Below are 17,138 nucleotides of genomic sequence, written 5' to 3'. Positions count from 1 at the left end.
ATTTATTTTCCTTTGTATTTTGACGGTTTACATCGATACTACACTTCTTGTAAGCATATCAGTTTTCACTGTAAGCATAACTATTTTAAGTATATGCATTCCGGTTGGTTTAAGATGTGTATCAGTGAAATACATCAATAGATTCCACTGTTTGATACCTGCTCGTTTTTACTTCCAAACCAAAGTATTGTGCACTCAGGGCTGGAAAACAAAACAATTTCAACGACTTCATTACTAACTACGTTTATTTCGCTAACAAATATGAGCGCTTTATTTTCCGTTATTTAATATATTTTAGGCATGTAATAACATCATAACAAATAAGTTTGTTTTTTTGTAAGATCGTAATGAATCCCACCTCATGAACACCAAATAACATATTTCTCCCGTGGCCACGCCAATCGTGGGATATTGTTTCTGATTTTTTTTCTCGATAAATAAATTGAGATCTGAATTTGAAACAAACAATTATACTCTATAAATCTGCGTTGCTTATTAACGATACATCATGTAGAAACTCGAAGTTTATTCAGTCTTTCACAGGAAAATACTTTATACATTGGGTGTACAGTTTGCGAAATAGCAGCTTAGCTTGTCAAATATAATTAATGACAGGATGAATAGGGAAGACCATTGGGATCCAGAAAAGGATTCGGCTCTTGCCTTTTGGGTTGTGTGTTCAACAGTCTTGGTTTGCTCAAAATAGTCCTGTAGTTGCAGACGTGCATGTTGACGTTTAAACCTTCTTGAATCCAAACGATTAAATTCTGACCCTCGTTCGTTTGATAACTCAACGGATAATTTCATTCCCTTTGGTAACTTTCTCAAATTAATCACCATATCATTACTGTCAACCTCGAGGTCAAATACAATGCTTCTATAATGAATTCCTCTTAGAGCCCAACCAGTTGTGCCCGGTATTGTGAAAGGGTTAATCTCCAGGCGGTCTTCTTGCAACCGGAGTCCGCCATATCCGAAAACAATCGCTTGAAAGAGACCTCCTGCACCGGTTATGAAGTTGACACACCCGCCATTTCGGGAACCATTCACTGGGTTTTCACTAAATACCTTAAGTCAGAAACTAACGGTGATAGAAATAGTTACATACTTGTATTACATTTAATTAAGGTTAATAGTTGTTCACGTTTTGTAACATTTATTTTATTGTATATCCCTGTGATATTGTTTCGCATTACTGCAAGCGGGTAACGTTAACTTCCTTGAGTGACTATTAGCCTTTACTGCACTCACGACAGGTTAAAACCATATCGTTATCAATAAAAAAAACTTTCGGTAAAGTTTTAAAATATGAGCAGGTTTGCCAATCCACAATGGTGAGAAATAAAAATGTGTTTACTAATTTAGCTACAAAGTTTGATTTAATTACCTTGAAAGGTTCGTTGATGTTCCTGAACATCATTTTGAAACTGTTGTATGCCCTGGTCTCATTCCCAACTTCCAGCCAGCCAACAGTGTGCATAGACCATGTGCCCGTATCGGGCCCTTGTCGATCTGTTATCTAAGAGCAAAATAAGACTTATCACACGTTGCGTTATGAAATATACCTGATCACGAAATGTTTTGCCCAAAGTATATTTTATGGCGACAATGAGTCATTGGAATAAAACTAAATTGTCAGTGCAACATTCATTGTTTCCTAGAACGAGGCTTCGTGAGAAAGAAACTCGTGATGCGTTTTGTTAATATCGCATCTTTATGTGGTGAAAATAGCAGTTTCCGTTAAATCGATGTTTTTATGTATCTGCACTTATTATTAAAATATTTCTGAGAAAGTGTTTATTCATTCGTATTTGAAGTTTTGGTATTTTCAAATTGTAGTTTTTGTAAAATGTCGCTTTACCGTTAAAACATTGAAAGAAAAAGACCCTTATAACAATATCAATGTAAGCACACTATATTTCTTGAATTTTGATTTGTGTAATTTTTCTCATCTTGAAGAACTGTAAGACTTCAGAAAAAAACATCTTGATAACACTCAAAACAAATTATACTGTAAAATATATTTAAATAAGTTTTGCAAAATGAAATAAGATATATGGTACGCTTGAGATAATTCCAGGTTTATATTATTCGTCAGATGCTTCATAAATGAAAGTCGCCATATATACCATAATATTATCTCTCTTTTTGACAACTTTATAAGGCCAATTTGGATTTTTTTATTTTTCACATAAATTTACATAAATTAAAGTGACATGCCCAAGACAAAATGAACCTACAGAGATTTAAAAACGTTTCTTTGTTTCTGAGATTATGGACTATTTTACCTGTTCATACAAAAGTAAGTCGTTGTGGCGAACATCTGGGGTCATAGACATCATAAGAGGGTATCCAAGTAACACAACATCCGATTGTTTTATTGGAACTACAAAACGATATTCTAGTTTGTTGAAACAAATGTATTTTACAGGTTTTACGAACATTAATTGTATTTAATTATTCGTATAAAGAACAATACCAAAACGACCCATAAAACCCATTTATGAAAAACAATCGTTCACACGATGTCACTGCAGTGTGTTGTTATTGTTTCTTGATTCTTTCTCTGATGACTTTCATTATTTCAATATATGTGATTATTGATAAATGATTAGACAAGTTTGAGATTATTGCTATAATAACTAGATGAAATATACAGTAGACTCATGTTCCAGTGAACTCGGAGTTTTAGTGACCTTACCGAGGCGGTGATGCTATTATCGTATCTTTAAGGCTATTTGTTGATATTATGGTATGTTTGTAGTGTTTGTACGCATGTGTCTCTTGCTCAGTGTAATTAATTTCGGCACTACAATATGTCACTAAATAGGGTTTATATTGAAACTTTACACCCGGGGTGGTACCTGTTTTCATTATTTGTTTAAACTTGTAGCTGAGCTTAACAATCCATTTTTTTCGGCTATTTCACCAACGGAGCGTTTAGTCACACCATTTACAGCCTTCATGTCTTTTTAAGGTTTAGTCGTGTTTTTTTTAACACTTCTTAAAAAAACACACAAAGGACTCACAAGGGTACAAGTTACTGTAGAGTAACGATCTTCTTGTATCTGAAAATTGTAGTCATATGTCAGAATCGAAACCCAAACCGTTAGGTGTTATTAAGAAGACAACGTTAACGGTACTTACTTGAAAGATTGTAATTTTCATATTGTGGATGGAACTGTCGGTTTTCATCGAATAACAGCAACATTCTGTCTGCTGTGTCGTTAAATCTGACAAATTCCTTAGTCAGCGAATCGTTTACCTTTCTGTAAAGGATAGTGACGAACATGTTATTGCTATATGTACTGTTCTTATCGATTTATCAAGCGTCAAGGTTACACACCACCATTGTTTTTCCCTATATAATTCAATGTAAAATTATAATTTTTAGACAACATTTAAAGGCATTTCGAGCGAATGCAGGATAATCACATATATTCTTAAAGTACAAGCTTTAAATTACATTTTAAGCCGATAAAAAAGGGGGGTCAAGTTATTCCTAAGAAAAATCACTCCACTTGAAAAACAAACTCTAAAAATTGCACCGTCCGCCATGACAGTTCTTCCAAAATGACCTTTCAACTATAGGGCAGCGGTTTACGCTTTAATCTCTACTCTAAATGATAAATCAAGTAAGAATAGATACTTAAGGTATAAAAGTTTCAGGAATAATGATAGTTTTGAGTTACAGTGCATTGAGCATGTGAAAACATGTCTATCAATCATAAGAACATTTTTTTTATTGAGAATTTTCCACACAACGGAAGTACATATGACGTAATGGTGACGTCATTCCTCAACACTGCTACGCTAATACTACAAGCAGTGTTTGTTACACTTTAATTTATTTCAAGACAAACCTCGAACGTATACACTTAGTGTGAATGTGAATAAAAAGTAACATTTAGATATGGAGTTTTTTTTTAAATTTTGAATGACACCAAAGCTGCCTTTAGCGTCGACGATTGTTTTCTTTAACTTAAAAACAAAGCATATACGTACAAGTTGAAATGACCTACAATCCATTGCGGCAGTGTCAGACTGAGTTTAGCATTGTAGTTGGTAAACACTGAGTTGTTCACATTTTGGTGATATTCATCAGGGCCCATAACTCCTATAATATAGCATCTTCAATAGGTAACGGTAGTTATAAAAGAAAAAACACAAAAAAGGTTACTCAAAATTTCCATTACCAAATGTGCTTTACGATAACACTTAAATGAAATGGAAAAAAATATTCTATTTGAACAAATCATTTTCAATAGATGAGTGTTAATAAAAAGTAAGCTTTCCGAAAGAGTAATTTTCATTTTAAATACATTTTTACAACCTAAAATTTCCACCCTGTCTCCAAAGTCTTTAACTCGGCTCTGCCAGAACCTTGCAATTTCTATGGCAAGTTCCAACACTTTTCCCTCGAGAACGATGTCGATGTTGTTACTAGCGTAAAGATACTGTCTGAGACTGTACGCTATGTCGGCGGTGATGTGGATTTCGTAGTGAGAATTATTTCCCGCCCATTTCGGGGTTGCTTCAATACCTGTTTAAATTAACGATATCGTTCAAACATATATCTTATTTCATCATGTGAATTCAAACCATATTTAATTTACAACGACTGTAACGTAAGTTATATTAAGTCTTGCGAAGTCACTCTTGTTGGCACTATGTTGCTCAAGAGCTTGTCTACGGCTGTTGAGAAAACCCGGAGAAAACATATTTTCCAACTTGTCGACACATGCGCCCAGGTACAGACTAAAGTCCCCTTGATTAGAAGGTTGTGCTTTAACCACTGCGATAACCGGCCAAGCCATGTTATGATGACAAATCAGTAAAAATTACAGTGCAACTCATAGTTCGAGACTAGTACTCACATTCGCTAAGACCGAGTATTTCCAGAAAAACGAATTTCGTAAACCTTTTAAATAATAGTTAGTTCTTTCTTATTACCAGAAGTAATTGAACTCGTTCCTTAATGTCCACATGAAAAAAACGGAGAAATAGAGTTCCAGGAGCACAAGACAAATGACCTCCCGAACAACGTCCTAAGACTGGATCGTTTGCGATCACGAGTTAAAGATCTAAAAGACACTAAGCGAATGACACAAACCGTCACAAAATGACAGACAGTTTTCAAAATCATCAACCAATCTTTTAAAATAAATGTTTGGGTTACACCTTTCAACGGTCAACGAAACAGGACTTCATCGGGGAGCAGAAATCAGTTATTGAACCACCACCATATGTACAGTTGAGTTGTTTACCGGTTGCAGCCTGTTCCCAGGGGAATTGAACACCCTTGTATCCGTTCGACCGAGCATTTTGCCGTACTTGTTCCATGACACGTGTCCTAGCCCCAATCATACGTGGTGCCATGTCGGGATGAAAAATCATTATTGGAGGCATTATCCACGTGTCCATATCCCAAAACACATGACCGGCGTAGTCGTTTTTTGGACCTCCTGGTCTGTTGGGGAAATACAGACCACCACGAGACAAGCCTCCTACAAGATGAAAATCATCCATTAATTAGCCTAGACGAGATAAAGCTTTGTCTTTCTTTACTGTGAACGACTATGCTTAGAAAACATGCTCATAACATTTGCAACATTTTTTCTTATCTTAACATAATAAATTATAGACTTCCATTATAAGTTTTGAAATATATATGAACATTTAATTTATTTCTCTTTTAAATATTTAATCATAATTGATTTTCTCTTCCTTATTTCTAAGGGCACCTTAAACTACTTTTTAACTAAACTACCTGTGTTCAAACTTCATGTATATGCGAGCTTACGGTCGAGCTTAACAAACAACACGAGCTCACAAACAATATTTACTCATAGTGTGATCATTCTCAAAATAAACTCTTAAAACAGATTAAAAATAATATATTTGACGTTGATTTGTGCCCAACGGGTTGCCAATGTTGATTGCAACTAGACCAGTGGAGGAACAGCCCCGAGCGGGAAACCATGAGAATACCCAATTTCCCGATCAGGACAATATAAATACAGGGTTGTGTAATGGTAAGATAATAAATCAAATCCTGCCTTTTAATTATTCCAATCTTTTGATATATTGAAGGTCAATCAAACCTGTTTGAAATAAACCAGAATTTTGTCTGATTTTAACGCATTATTTTAATCGGCAAATCCCAATTAACAGTTGGCAATTTAATCTTATATTCTACCTTACGTTTGAGATAATATTGTGAATTAGTGTCATCCATCGCTAAAATCCACTCTATATTATTCCCATTGTTCTACAGAATATACCGAGGGAAAACATCGTGATGCATGGATATAAATTAAGCTATCGATACTTTCTGTTAGTATCAGGCGTCCAATCAAACATCTTAATATAATTCAAATCATTGAGTATGGGATTTCTGCAGTCAATTTGCCCAGGATATTCAATATTGACATACGTTTTGAATAAATCGGTTTGGTACCAAAGATATGTGGTATCTGCTCAGTTTGAAAACATTATAATAGAGAAGTCTGCCGAACTAAATCTATCTTTTGGATCCGACAATTTCGTTTTGAATGTGCCTTTTTAGTGATAGCAATTGAAAGAAAAACATTGCCCATCTCCCCAAACAGATACTTAAGTTCAAAAAGGTTTCAAACCCTGCACAGGTAAGGGGAAATAACTGTCAGGTGGTCTGCAGTGTTTATATTTGACGGATAAATTCATCAATACCGATGTGGGCATCCTAACGCGATAATGATTCATGAATTTAATTAGAATATGTGTTCACCGAAATTTCACATAATTTATGCATATTTTAATAGTTTGCCTTTCATTGGAAGGACACATATGCCTGCAATCACATTAATTATACGAAATATGCTACATCGGAATTATTCTGACAGAACATAACGATAATTATAATAACATGTAGTCAAATGACGCTTATGCGGTAAAATGCATGTAACCTCGACGGAAGTGTCGTTATTGATGCAGGCTGTACAAAACAAACAGGCGTTAAATACCAGGCTTTCATTACCTTCTTCGTTTCAATGTCATGAAATGTTCTATTGCGGACAAGGAAATTCTATTTCATCTGTTATCAATGTCTGATTGGCTTACTTCTAAACAAGGAAACATGTCGTTAAAATCTAAATATTTCAAGAATGAGGATATAAAGAACACTTTTGAAAAGTAGTGTTTCGACTTTTCTTTTTAGTATACACAAAGTGTCTTTTAGTCATTTGAAATATGGTATCACAATAGTGGTGGTTTTGTTTCTCAACCATGTTATTTTCTCCAATGAAGAAAAGTATTATCAATGAATAATGAGCTTTCTTTTTTGTAAGGATCTATGTCGTTCAAAGCAAATACAGATGACCTTTTAACGGGTGCAACCTTAATCAGGTTGTAGTAAATGTATGACGGGTAACAGAATATATAACCCTGATAAAATATTTCAATTGTCTTGCACTTGCGTCTGTTTATGTCACTTAATAGTACAGTTAAGGAAAGGCACACGTAAGTAAAGCAACTTAGATAGTATTCCACAATGTTAATGAAAGTGAGTTACAATTTAACGGTCAAATAACGATGAAATAAGTTAGTCTATGACTTTGATGAAAGTATGCATCGGTTTCAAGTGAAAAAGTTTATCGAATTCTACCTCTGTTTTAAAAAATGGAAAAATACTTACACCACGCTTTTGTCAATATTGGATGATTAACCGTCTTGTCTGTTGATTCATTTCTATAACCTAAAGATATTTTTTTCAAAAAAAGCAAAAAATCTCACAAACTAACCAATTGCATTAAACTAGATAACTTATAGACAGGTTATCTTTCGACTATCAACAGTAAGTATGTGTACATATTGATCAACTAATGAACGTTTTGACGATGTTAAACGTTATACAATTATCTACGGATTGATACATTGGTAATGTATGCATTCATATCCTTTAAAATCGAAATCTACGTTATGTTTCAAAAAGAGGGAAATGTTAACCGGTCCAATATAAATGAAATAAGTCTGTGGCTATGGTATCAAAATTCCCGAACATTTATTTCATATCTATCGAAAACTAACGACATGTGTACGATCAGTCTCCAATCAATACCTGGTCCAAGTCCATAGAATGGAGTGATAGGATCGTCGTGCGAGGGCAGGGAACACAGAATATTGTACTGAGCGGCGGCAATGTCCAGAGCAAGACTTTCATCCCCGTTTATATCTACCCTGCCTTCATCCCACAAGTCATTCCAAGCCTTTCGAAAGAATACAGCTTTATATTAGTAATTAAGTTCAGTCTTCAAAAAAATATAGTTCGGCACGTTTGAGAAAATGTATAAGAAAAAAAATGTTCCAAGGTTAATTTGTGTATACTCTAGTCAACACAAATAAATTAAGAGGGGGGAAAAACACATAGTTTACAAATTATGAAACTTTTCAGTTTGAGATGATGAGCATTAACAGTAATGGCTAATGCAACGCCCCCTTGTTGTCCGGCTAGCGCAGTGGGTTGCACACTCGCTTCTCACCAAGGCGACCCGGGTTCGATTCCCGGCCTGGGCACATGTGAGTTTGGTTAGTGGTCACCAAGCCGGACAAGGGGTTTTCTCCGGGTACTCCGGTTTCCCCCACAACACAAGACCATACTCTCGCGCAACATCGTGCCAACGAGAGTGATTAATATAAGTTGAAATAGTTTGTTTCACAATCGTTGTAAAATTAAATAGTGTTTAAACTAACGCCCCTGTGATATAATGTAATATTCTGCTCTCATGCAGAATCGAAACTAGCTATAAATCAATTCGAAAATGTTAATTCTTCTTGGCATGTATATTTAAGAAGATGGTGGCCTAATATAGCAAAGCATTATATAGACTAAATGGGGAATGCAAAAGATGATGAATGCAACGCAGTCGTTTAAAGGACTTTTTCCCACAAGCTGTGTACAGCTGTCGTTTCAATATTCTTTTTTCGTGCGTTGACATTGTTCACACATAACGCTTAATAGTGTTCGCCAAGTCTACCTTTAATTATTTTTTTCATCTTTTTTGACATCCGCCTTATATATTATCTATGCATATATCGAATTTAGAGGTAAAAACATAATTGTGTTTGGTGATTATTAAGTGAGTACGTTACTTATAAAAACGAAATATGGTATTGCTTAACTTTAAGTTGAATGGCATGATCAATTTTAGCTGTTAAATAGTTTTAGCAATAAAGCACTCCTTCTCTTGTCCATGCCGTTCGAAAACACGACATTATCGTATTGGACTGCTTTATTCGTATTTTACTGACATCTTTTGTTCCCAATCATATTGTAGCAAATTGCATTACCTTTATATGAGAGGCTTTTAGGTGTTCATCTCCTTTAAAAGCTTCAGTAAAATGGTTCAGAGCATCGTCTTTGTCCGTACTGTAGGAAGCAGCAAATGTGACTGTTAGGCTGTCCTGATTGGAAGGGAGAGACAAGAACGCCGGAATGTCCGAGTAATAAACGTGCAGAGGGGTCGCCAGTAGATCACGTGTTTCGGGGTCTCTCGTAACGCCCGAGTAGTGCCTGAAATGATAGGCAAAACTTCAGCTAACTGTTGTGTGAAGATATTTTAGTCACCCCGTACTTTCATTCAAGTATACAGTGACTGATTTATTACAGGAAAATGAATTCAACTGAGTACAAGCGTACACTCGGTACACCTATAAATAAGGATGTTATCTCACATCTTCTAGACCGCCAGATAACATACAAGAAGTTATCAAACACCAGACAACTGGTTCGATAAGAACGCTTTTTCGAACGTGTATCATATGCACTTTTCAACCAGAAAGCAGGGGCCGTTTTGATAAAGGTATAACCAGATCTTAATTGTAAGTTGAAAAAACATAGTTACATTATTTTGATATATATTTGAGTGAACTAAACCAGAATAAGTTGTGCAAATAAAACAAATGTATTGTCATATGTGACGTTTATAAACCTTTAAGACTATTGAACATACGAGTGCAACAGGATCCAGCTGAGGTTTACTTTTTCTCTTGTTTTCTTACATTATAACCTTTTCTCGTGCTGATCGGTTCCTAATATTTATATACACGTTAGTTACAGACAAGTTTAAATATTGTTAAAATATGTAAAAATGTTAATATATGTTTCCAAACACGTAATAAATCAATCGAAAGTGAAATATTTGAAACTTTGTAAAGAAAAGCGTACCAAACAGGCTGGCGAAGACCAGGAACTTGGTCAAGACGAGTAATTGTTCCGTCAAAATCAGCCGACTCACTGCCCTTGTTTGTCTGAAGATGTAAGTTAATTTCTTTCTTATTTGTGGTATTTCTCCTCTGTATTTCAACTCGAGTTGCCATTATTCTTGTCTGATTTCGATGGGCGAAGTACGTTACCGTTATGTTAAGAAGTTCCGTTCTGATCGTTTGATAGAAAATGCCTGAAATATAGATTAAGATGAGTGCGTATATATGCAAAACAAGATAAATATTAACAACCTTATAGTACAGAGTATTCGAATTATAAAATTAACCAGCATAAAATAATATATTTTCACTAGGCAGTTAACATAAAACAACTTCTCTAATGGCGAAAAGTTGTCGCAAGGTTGTATCAAAGTTTATATTAGGTATATTAACTCCCTATCAAACGAAAACAGTTAAAAAATAACAAATAAATCAACTGTCACAAAAACCATACCGTTTCTCATGTTTAAAACATACGCTCGTTGTAAGACATCATCACTGCTTATATTGACATCAATGGCAACGTAAGACGGTATTCGTGCTCGACTACTGAGGTCTTCTCTGCCGTTATACATCCCGTTCATGTATACAGTATCAGACAGAACATTTGTTGCTATGTGACCATTCCCTATCGGCGGTCTAAATCGAACCTCTGGTAAACTGGAAGCATGTCAAGTGATAAGAGTCGTGCTTATGAACGATAAATAATTGTGTGTGTTGCCCCTGCAGACAGAATAATGTCCGAAAACAAGTATTACATAAAGTATAAAAGACACATAAGATCTATTGTAATGTGTTGCAATGTTATAAAAATCTGTTAAGCCTGTCTGCGTAATAAAATACTTTCTTAGCTACAATAAGTATGCTTGTCAAACAAAGAAACGAAAGATAAGGCCACACAATACGCTTTGTTTAGTATCGCCCTTTGAATAAGATCAATGCAATAAATATAATTTGACAATTATGTGCCTGGGGTGCGTATCTATACAGTATATAATATATGTTACATACCTTGTCGATTCCAATATATAGTCGGAAAAGACTACATGATTCAGGAACACTAGTTGAAGGCCGAAAAAAAGCTTTACTGCGATCTGTTTAAAATAACAGAGTTCATTAAAACAACTTCGTATACAGAGAGAATAGTTCTGTTTCTATTATATTAATGGTAGTTATCAAACACAATTGAACGTTAAACTGATTATCGTTGGATTGTTTTCAAAATGGAAAATGGGTGCTACATGGCAAATTCCTAAAGCTCTAGTGACTTTTTGACATGATTTTCTAAGATGTTTCTATTTCTTTTAGCTTTGGTTGCATTGGCACTAAATAATGATACATGCTCGACAATTGTTGATAATCGGCAACATGTGCGCTAAAACATGTACGTCCGAAGAAACATTAAACATGCAACTTGCTTAAATGCAATATCAAATACTTTCCTTATGAAAATGTATTAATATGCTTTTCAGTAATATAAGCTTTATCAATCATTAATATAATAATTTATACTTTTGTTTGCTTTCAGTTTGAATTGAATAGAAATATACTTAATTAAAGTGTATTGCATTCGAATTTTGGATTGCTTTTACAATCAAAATCTCGTTACTGTAATCTGTTTTGAAAAAAAAAATTGTTTCACTGCTTAGTTTGAACCAACAAACTTTTGGGATATACAATAAAGATAAAAAAGAGACTTCTAGACATACAATTTACAATCGTCCCGTAAAGAAAGGTCAAAGTACATCATGTATTTAAAAGTCATACACAGAACGTAGAAAACAACTCAACAAATCATACTTATGTCGAAATAAACTCACATCTGAATTGAAATTAAAACGCTTATTATAATTTATCTACGTACCATGTTTCAAATTCCGTACTGATAGTCACATAGCGAGCACCTATAGTGAGCAAGGTATAGACAATTGTTTATCAAGTGTATGGTTGTATTAATATCTGAAATGCAACGTAAGGACACTCGCTTTGTAGCAACACAAGCATCACTCTTACGAAAACTGTGATCATAATCTATGTTCGTGATCCGTTGCATACATGTTACTTAACTTAAAGATGCTCTATTACTCCCAAATAAGACATGTCGATAACAATGATGCTTATGAACGATACCGAGTTAAATTTTAAAGAAAGGTGCAAAGAACAAGGTATTGCTACCTAATGAGACCATAGTAGATCGCAGTAAACTTTTAGCATTCACCAAACACTTATTATTTTTTTGCGTTTTCAGCTATTAACTACACGGTTATATTACTGTTAATAGTAATTGATTTTTTCCATTAAAGCTGCACTCTCACAGATTAAACTTTTGACAACTTTTTTTGTCTTGGAACGAGCCAATATTTGCGACAATCCATGTAAACCAGTTATATAAGACTGCTGACAAAAAATTAAATCGCCGATTTTTATATTTGAGTTCAAAAATTGATGTTTTATGCATTTTTTCTTGAACCATTAGTAACGGTTTAAGCTATAAAACATTAATTTTTGAATGAAAATACGAAAATCTACGATCTGATTTTTGTCAACAATCTTACATCATTGGGTTGCAGATATTTACGCCAAAAGTTGCTCTTTCCAAGACAAAAAATAAAAAAGTTGTACAATGGTAAATCTGTGAGAGTGCAACTTTAATGTATTATTTAGTAAGAAGTTAAAGGTGTATCACTCAAAGTTTATGTTTGTTTACATGTACTGTAATGATTTTGAATAAGAGTGTCACTTTAAGATACATCTATGCAAAATGATATCACATCACAATTAGGAAAATAAATCTGCAAGAGTAAAAATTATTAGATGTTGGATAATGTACTGGATTAATAGAGATTTATAAGTCAAATAAAATGGACAATTCACTGTTTCAAATACTGAATTAACAATTTGATATTGTTACTGTTTTCAACGTTAGCCCGTTCTCACATTCGATGAAGTCATCTCCGAACACTCGCATACAACTATGCGTTGTTTTCTCAAAAACTACAATAACTGTCAATGTATATCCTTTTTTGTGAAAATAGTAAACAGCGCAAATGATTGATTCCGTATACATGCGATCTCAGTGTATTTTATTCGAGCACATCAAAATGAAATATTTCACACGAGGTTACGTTTCTTGTGAATTACAGCTCTTCATGTCAGTGAAATAGATCGCGGTCTAGTAATCCTCTGTTTGTTTCAAGACTTTCGGTGGAATATAATGATCTTTTACCAACAGTTGTTTATTTTCACTGCAATAAAAATATAATGTTTTCTAGTTTCACTGCTTTGATATGATTTGGTTCTCGTAAATGCTATGCCTGATGCAGATTACTCTGTGCTCGTCAAGGGAGATCACTTAATAGTATTTTTGATATAAATAGCATTTAAATTCAGACAAATAATTCTGTTTACTAGTGCTTTATTTGTGTTTAACCAGTACGACAAAAATAAATAAAATATATATATTAAGCATGAAGTGAAACAAAGCAGTAAAATTAATTGCATTGTATTAGTATCGAATTATGTAAAAACATATCAATATGATATAAAAAAAACAAAAAAACGACAAGTTTTGCAGTCCTAATTTCTCTCTCATCACATTGTAAACAAACAAAATACACGTCATTCATATTTTTTCTGGATAAATGATTAAGATAGTCCCGTAAAGAAAGATAGAGCAATTATCAAAATATAACCAAGAAAAAAAAAACACGCGTGCACCCATACCAATTCACATAATTATTTCCCAGTATTTGCCAGGTTGTGGTATTCTTATTTAAAGAATAGCAATAAGAGCCAGTCAAAACAAAATACTCGCACGTACGTATATCTTGTTACGATTCTTATATTACATTAAATACTATAATAAAGTAAAGTGATAAGTTGTTCACTTATAAAGGAATAAAATTGTGTTAGTTGAACTGGTCTTCGTTTTTTAACATAGTTAGAATAAAACCTATATTTTTAGCCAATGGAATTGCAGATACGCATCATGAAGTACTAGTCTAAACTATTCCGAATTTCAACTTTCGTGGGTGCTTATAGATTCGCCTACTTCCACTCATCCGATACACGCTCTCTGCGTAAGATTTTGCGTTGACGATGTTTCAGCCAATACGGTTGTATTCTTAGTTAGTTAGATGACCTAAAGTAATATCTCAATGATTCAGAAAGGCTCGTGAGCTAAGCTCAATCCGATCATATTAAGGCATTAAGAATTAACTACATGTCATCTTAAAATAACTCAACGAAAAACTACTTCTTAAAGCTTTCCACATTTGTAGGCAAACGAATATGTATTGTGTTATAATTTAAACCTAATTCGAGTCATATCATTTATTGAAGGCGAGCAAAATTAAAAGATTGTATTATAAGGAATCGTAAAAATGACATGTAACTCAGTGTTATATTATAAAATGATGTATATACCAAGACATTATTGCAACGTTTTTCAAATTAATGTTTTTTATTTGTCGAACAAGTGATGATGTTCTGAAATGTATAAAAGAAATAGCTTTGCAACTCGTCTTTTTGCAGCATACGTTTATTTGTTTTCCAATTCGGTACAGCAGTCGTCAAACAAAATAGTTTTCATTTGATTTTTCAATTGATTTGTTAAGACGTAATTCAGTTCAAAAGTGCTTATGTTTCATTTTATTTTCAAGCCAATAAGGGCAACGTGTTATAATTTAATTATGAATATCCGTTTATTTTTTCCTACACATAGTTATCGTAGTTAACATTTTTGTTACGGCTATTTACAATCGAAGATGTTTCAAAATTCTATAAATTAATTTTAGTATGAGTGCACCAACAATCACCAAAAAAGTAAGAGTCAGTCCAATATTGACGATCTGTAGCCCGCTCTACTTTCTGTACAACGCCATTAAACTAGTTTAAACCAACTTTGAATGCAATAACAAATTGATGGCAATGCTTCTGTTGTGTTCGAGAACAAAATGTTGGCCTCATTACTCATCAAAAAGGATCGTTCTTGCTTAACAACACTGTCTGGTTGAGGACAATGTGCAATGGGTGAATAAAATTAAAGTTTGCTAATGTCAACTTAAGTAAGACGTACCGTAGATTAACTTTAAAAACTTGCATACAGTAAAGCTTCTTCTTCTTCTTCTTCTTCTTCTTCTTCTTCTTCTTCTTCTTCTTCTTCTTCTTCTTCTTCTTCTTCTTCTTCTTCTTCTTCTTCTTCTTCTTCTTCGCTCTCTCGCTCTCTCGCTCTCTCTCTCTCTCTCTCTCTCATTATTATTCCTCTACAGTTCACTTTATTTTATTTGTTTATATTGTATTGTATCAAATGTATTGTATTTTAGTGCATGCAAATCTAGAATTATGAGAAGTTGCGCGGGAGTCCGATCTCCGACCTTGTTTATACATGTGGCCAGACTCAGTCGAATATTATTATTATGTTGCAATTTTAACCATATGTAGTGCATTAACATTAAAATATGATTAAACTTCACCAATATTTACATAAAGTATACATAATTCGTGCATTCAGTTAAAGGAAATCGTAACATGCACTCGCAGTTCTAAACACGACGTTCATTGAATGATAAGCGATAATCAATAAAGTGTGTAACTGCTTTCATTAAATACATGCGTTCACATAAAGCTTTTTGATATTATACATACAGATAACGAAAATGTTTTTCAGATTTGAAGACATTACCTTCTTAGCTTTTGAGCTTTTAAAGCAAACTATTTTTTAACAAAACGAATCAGATTGTAGTAAGCTTATTATGTTTTCCGAAACACGACAAAGTTATACTGTAGTTTCATAGAAGACAAAGATACATCGATTATATATCCGACCCGATGTCAAGTACGGAAGCAACGTAGCGGCCCCAAATATCGATATATGTTTAAGTATTGAAATTAATGAAAAAACGCAGTTTCTGTTCACTTAACCAAATAACGTTTGGGACCTCGTTTACTTGCGGTATGATAAAAGAAGTAATTTTAATTTATTGTTGACCGTCAAACAGTTCCTCTAACCAACAAATAAGACACAATCTCATTGATCCTACTGGAATTGTTTTTCAGGTCAATCTTATACTTTAGTTCATGCATGTAATATACATCATACTCCATATGGCCAGCGTTATTTTTTTTCTTGTAGACAGCGATATCATACGGTATTTTTACGATTAAGGTGTGCTTTAATAGACCTCTCGTTTCATCAAGTGATTATTGATGTTATTTCTGTACGCGGTTCTTGTCAAAATTTCTCATCTGTTTATGGCCATTTAATCATACATAAAACTATAAACATGTTGTTACCATGCTGGTGCAAGTATGATTCTGCGTACCTATTTCTTGGCTAAGACATTCAAACAGTGTATAACTCCATGTTACCAACGTTTCGATCTTTTCACTGATATTTGTGTGGATTGATGCACAACGTTCGAACCTTCTTTCAAACTAATCATGGCGAAGATTTATTCGTTTATATCGTCTGTTATATAGTTACAATTTTCTACTATATCAGCTGCTTTATCTTTTTAAAGTTCTAGTTTTTAAACCATGTTTATTAGTTTAAGCCCCCAATAGATTCTGGTTACAGTGAACCAGTTTCACTGACCGTTCGAATGCGGTGAGTAAGTCCCATAATTTATCAGTTTAGCAATTTTGATGAGTTTGTGTTTTTTATTTGTCTATGTCATGATAATAAGTTCAATTTTTCTAGTTCATTTTCGTCTGCCTGGTGCCCCTTCACAATTGCTGGGCCTTTCCCTGTTCTTTTAATGTAGAGTTCATCAACCTCAATGGCTTTTTCAATCTTTTAACGATATTTCAGTTAACATGTATGGATTATGGTATCTGCACATTGAGAGTCAACCTTTGTTTTAGCCTACACATAAATAAACTATAACGGGGACAAA

General features: G+C 33.8%; 1 protein-coding gene across 1 annotated transcript; it reads right to left on the bottom strand.

Annotated features, from left to right (window-relative positions):
• Positions 1-231: 231 nt before the first annotated feature.
• LOC128214645 (protein-glucosylgalactosylhydroxylysine glucosidase-like) lies at positions 232-12,129 on the bottom strand. Its single transcript, XM_052921211.1, has 13 exons — positions 12,107-12,129; positions 11,254-11,336; positions 10,697-10,902; positions 10,205-10,436; positions 9,328-9,550; positions 8,099-8,246; positions 5,268-5,507; positions 4,334-4,543; positions 4,006-4,117; positions 3,148-3,269; positions 2,289-2,386; positions 1,388-1,519; positions 232-1,068 (listed from the first exon to the last, which is right to left on the bottom strand). The coding sequence occupies exons 1-13, from the start codon at positions 12,107-12,109 to the stop codon at positions 553-555; spliced, it is 2,325 nt and encodes a 774-aa protein (XP_052777171.1). The 5' UTR covers positions 12,110-12,129; the 3' UTR covers positions 232-552.
• Between the last annotated feature and the right edge of the window lie 5,009 nt (positions 12,130-17,138).

Source organism: Mya arenaria, chromosome 13 (assembly GCF_026914265.1).
Source record: "Mya arenaria isolate MELC-2E11 chromosome 13, ASM2691426v1".
Classification (NCBI taxonomy): domain Eukaryota; kingdom Metazoa; phylum Mollusca; class Bivalvia; order Myida; family Myidae; genus Mya; species Mya arenaria.
Note: the sequence above shows the minus strand (reverse complement) of the source record. Positions and strands in the feature narration are given on the sequence as shown.

Coding starts and splice junctions, on each gene's coding strand:
- LOC128214645 (XM_052921211.1), bottom strand. Junction 10,903..11,253: donor TATATATTGGAATCGACAAG/GTATGTAACATA, acceptor ACATGCTTCCAG/TTTACCAGAGGTTCGATTTA. Junction 1,520..2,288: donor ACTTACTTTTGTATGAACAG/GTAAAATAGTCC, acceptor TTTTGCTCTTAG/ATAACAGATCGACAAGGGCC.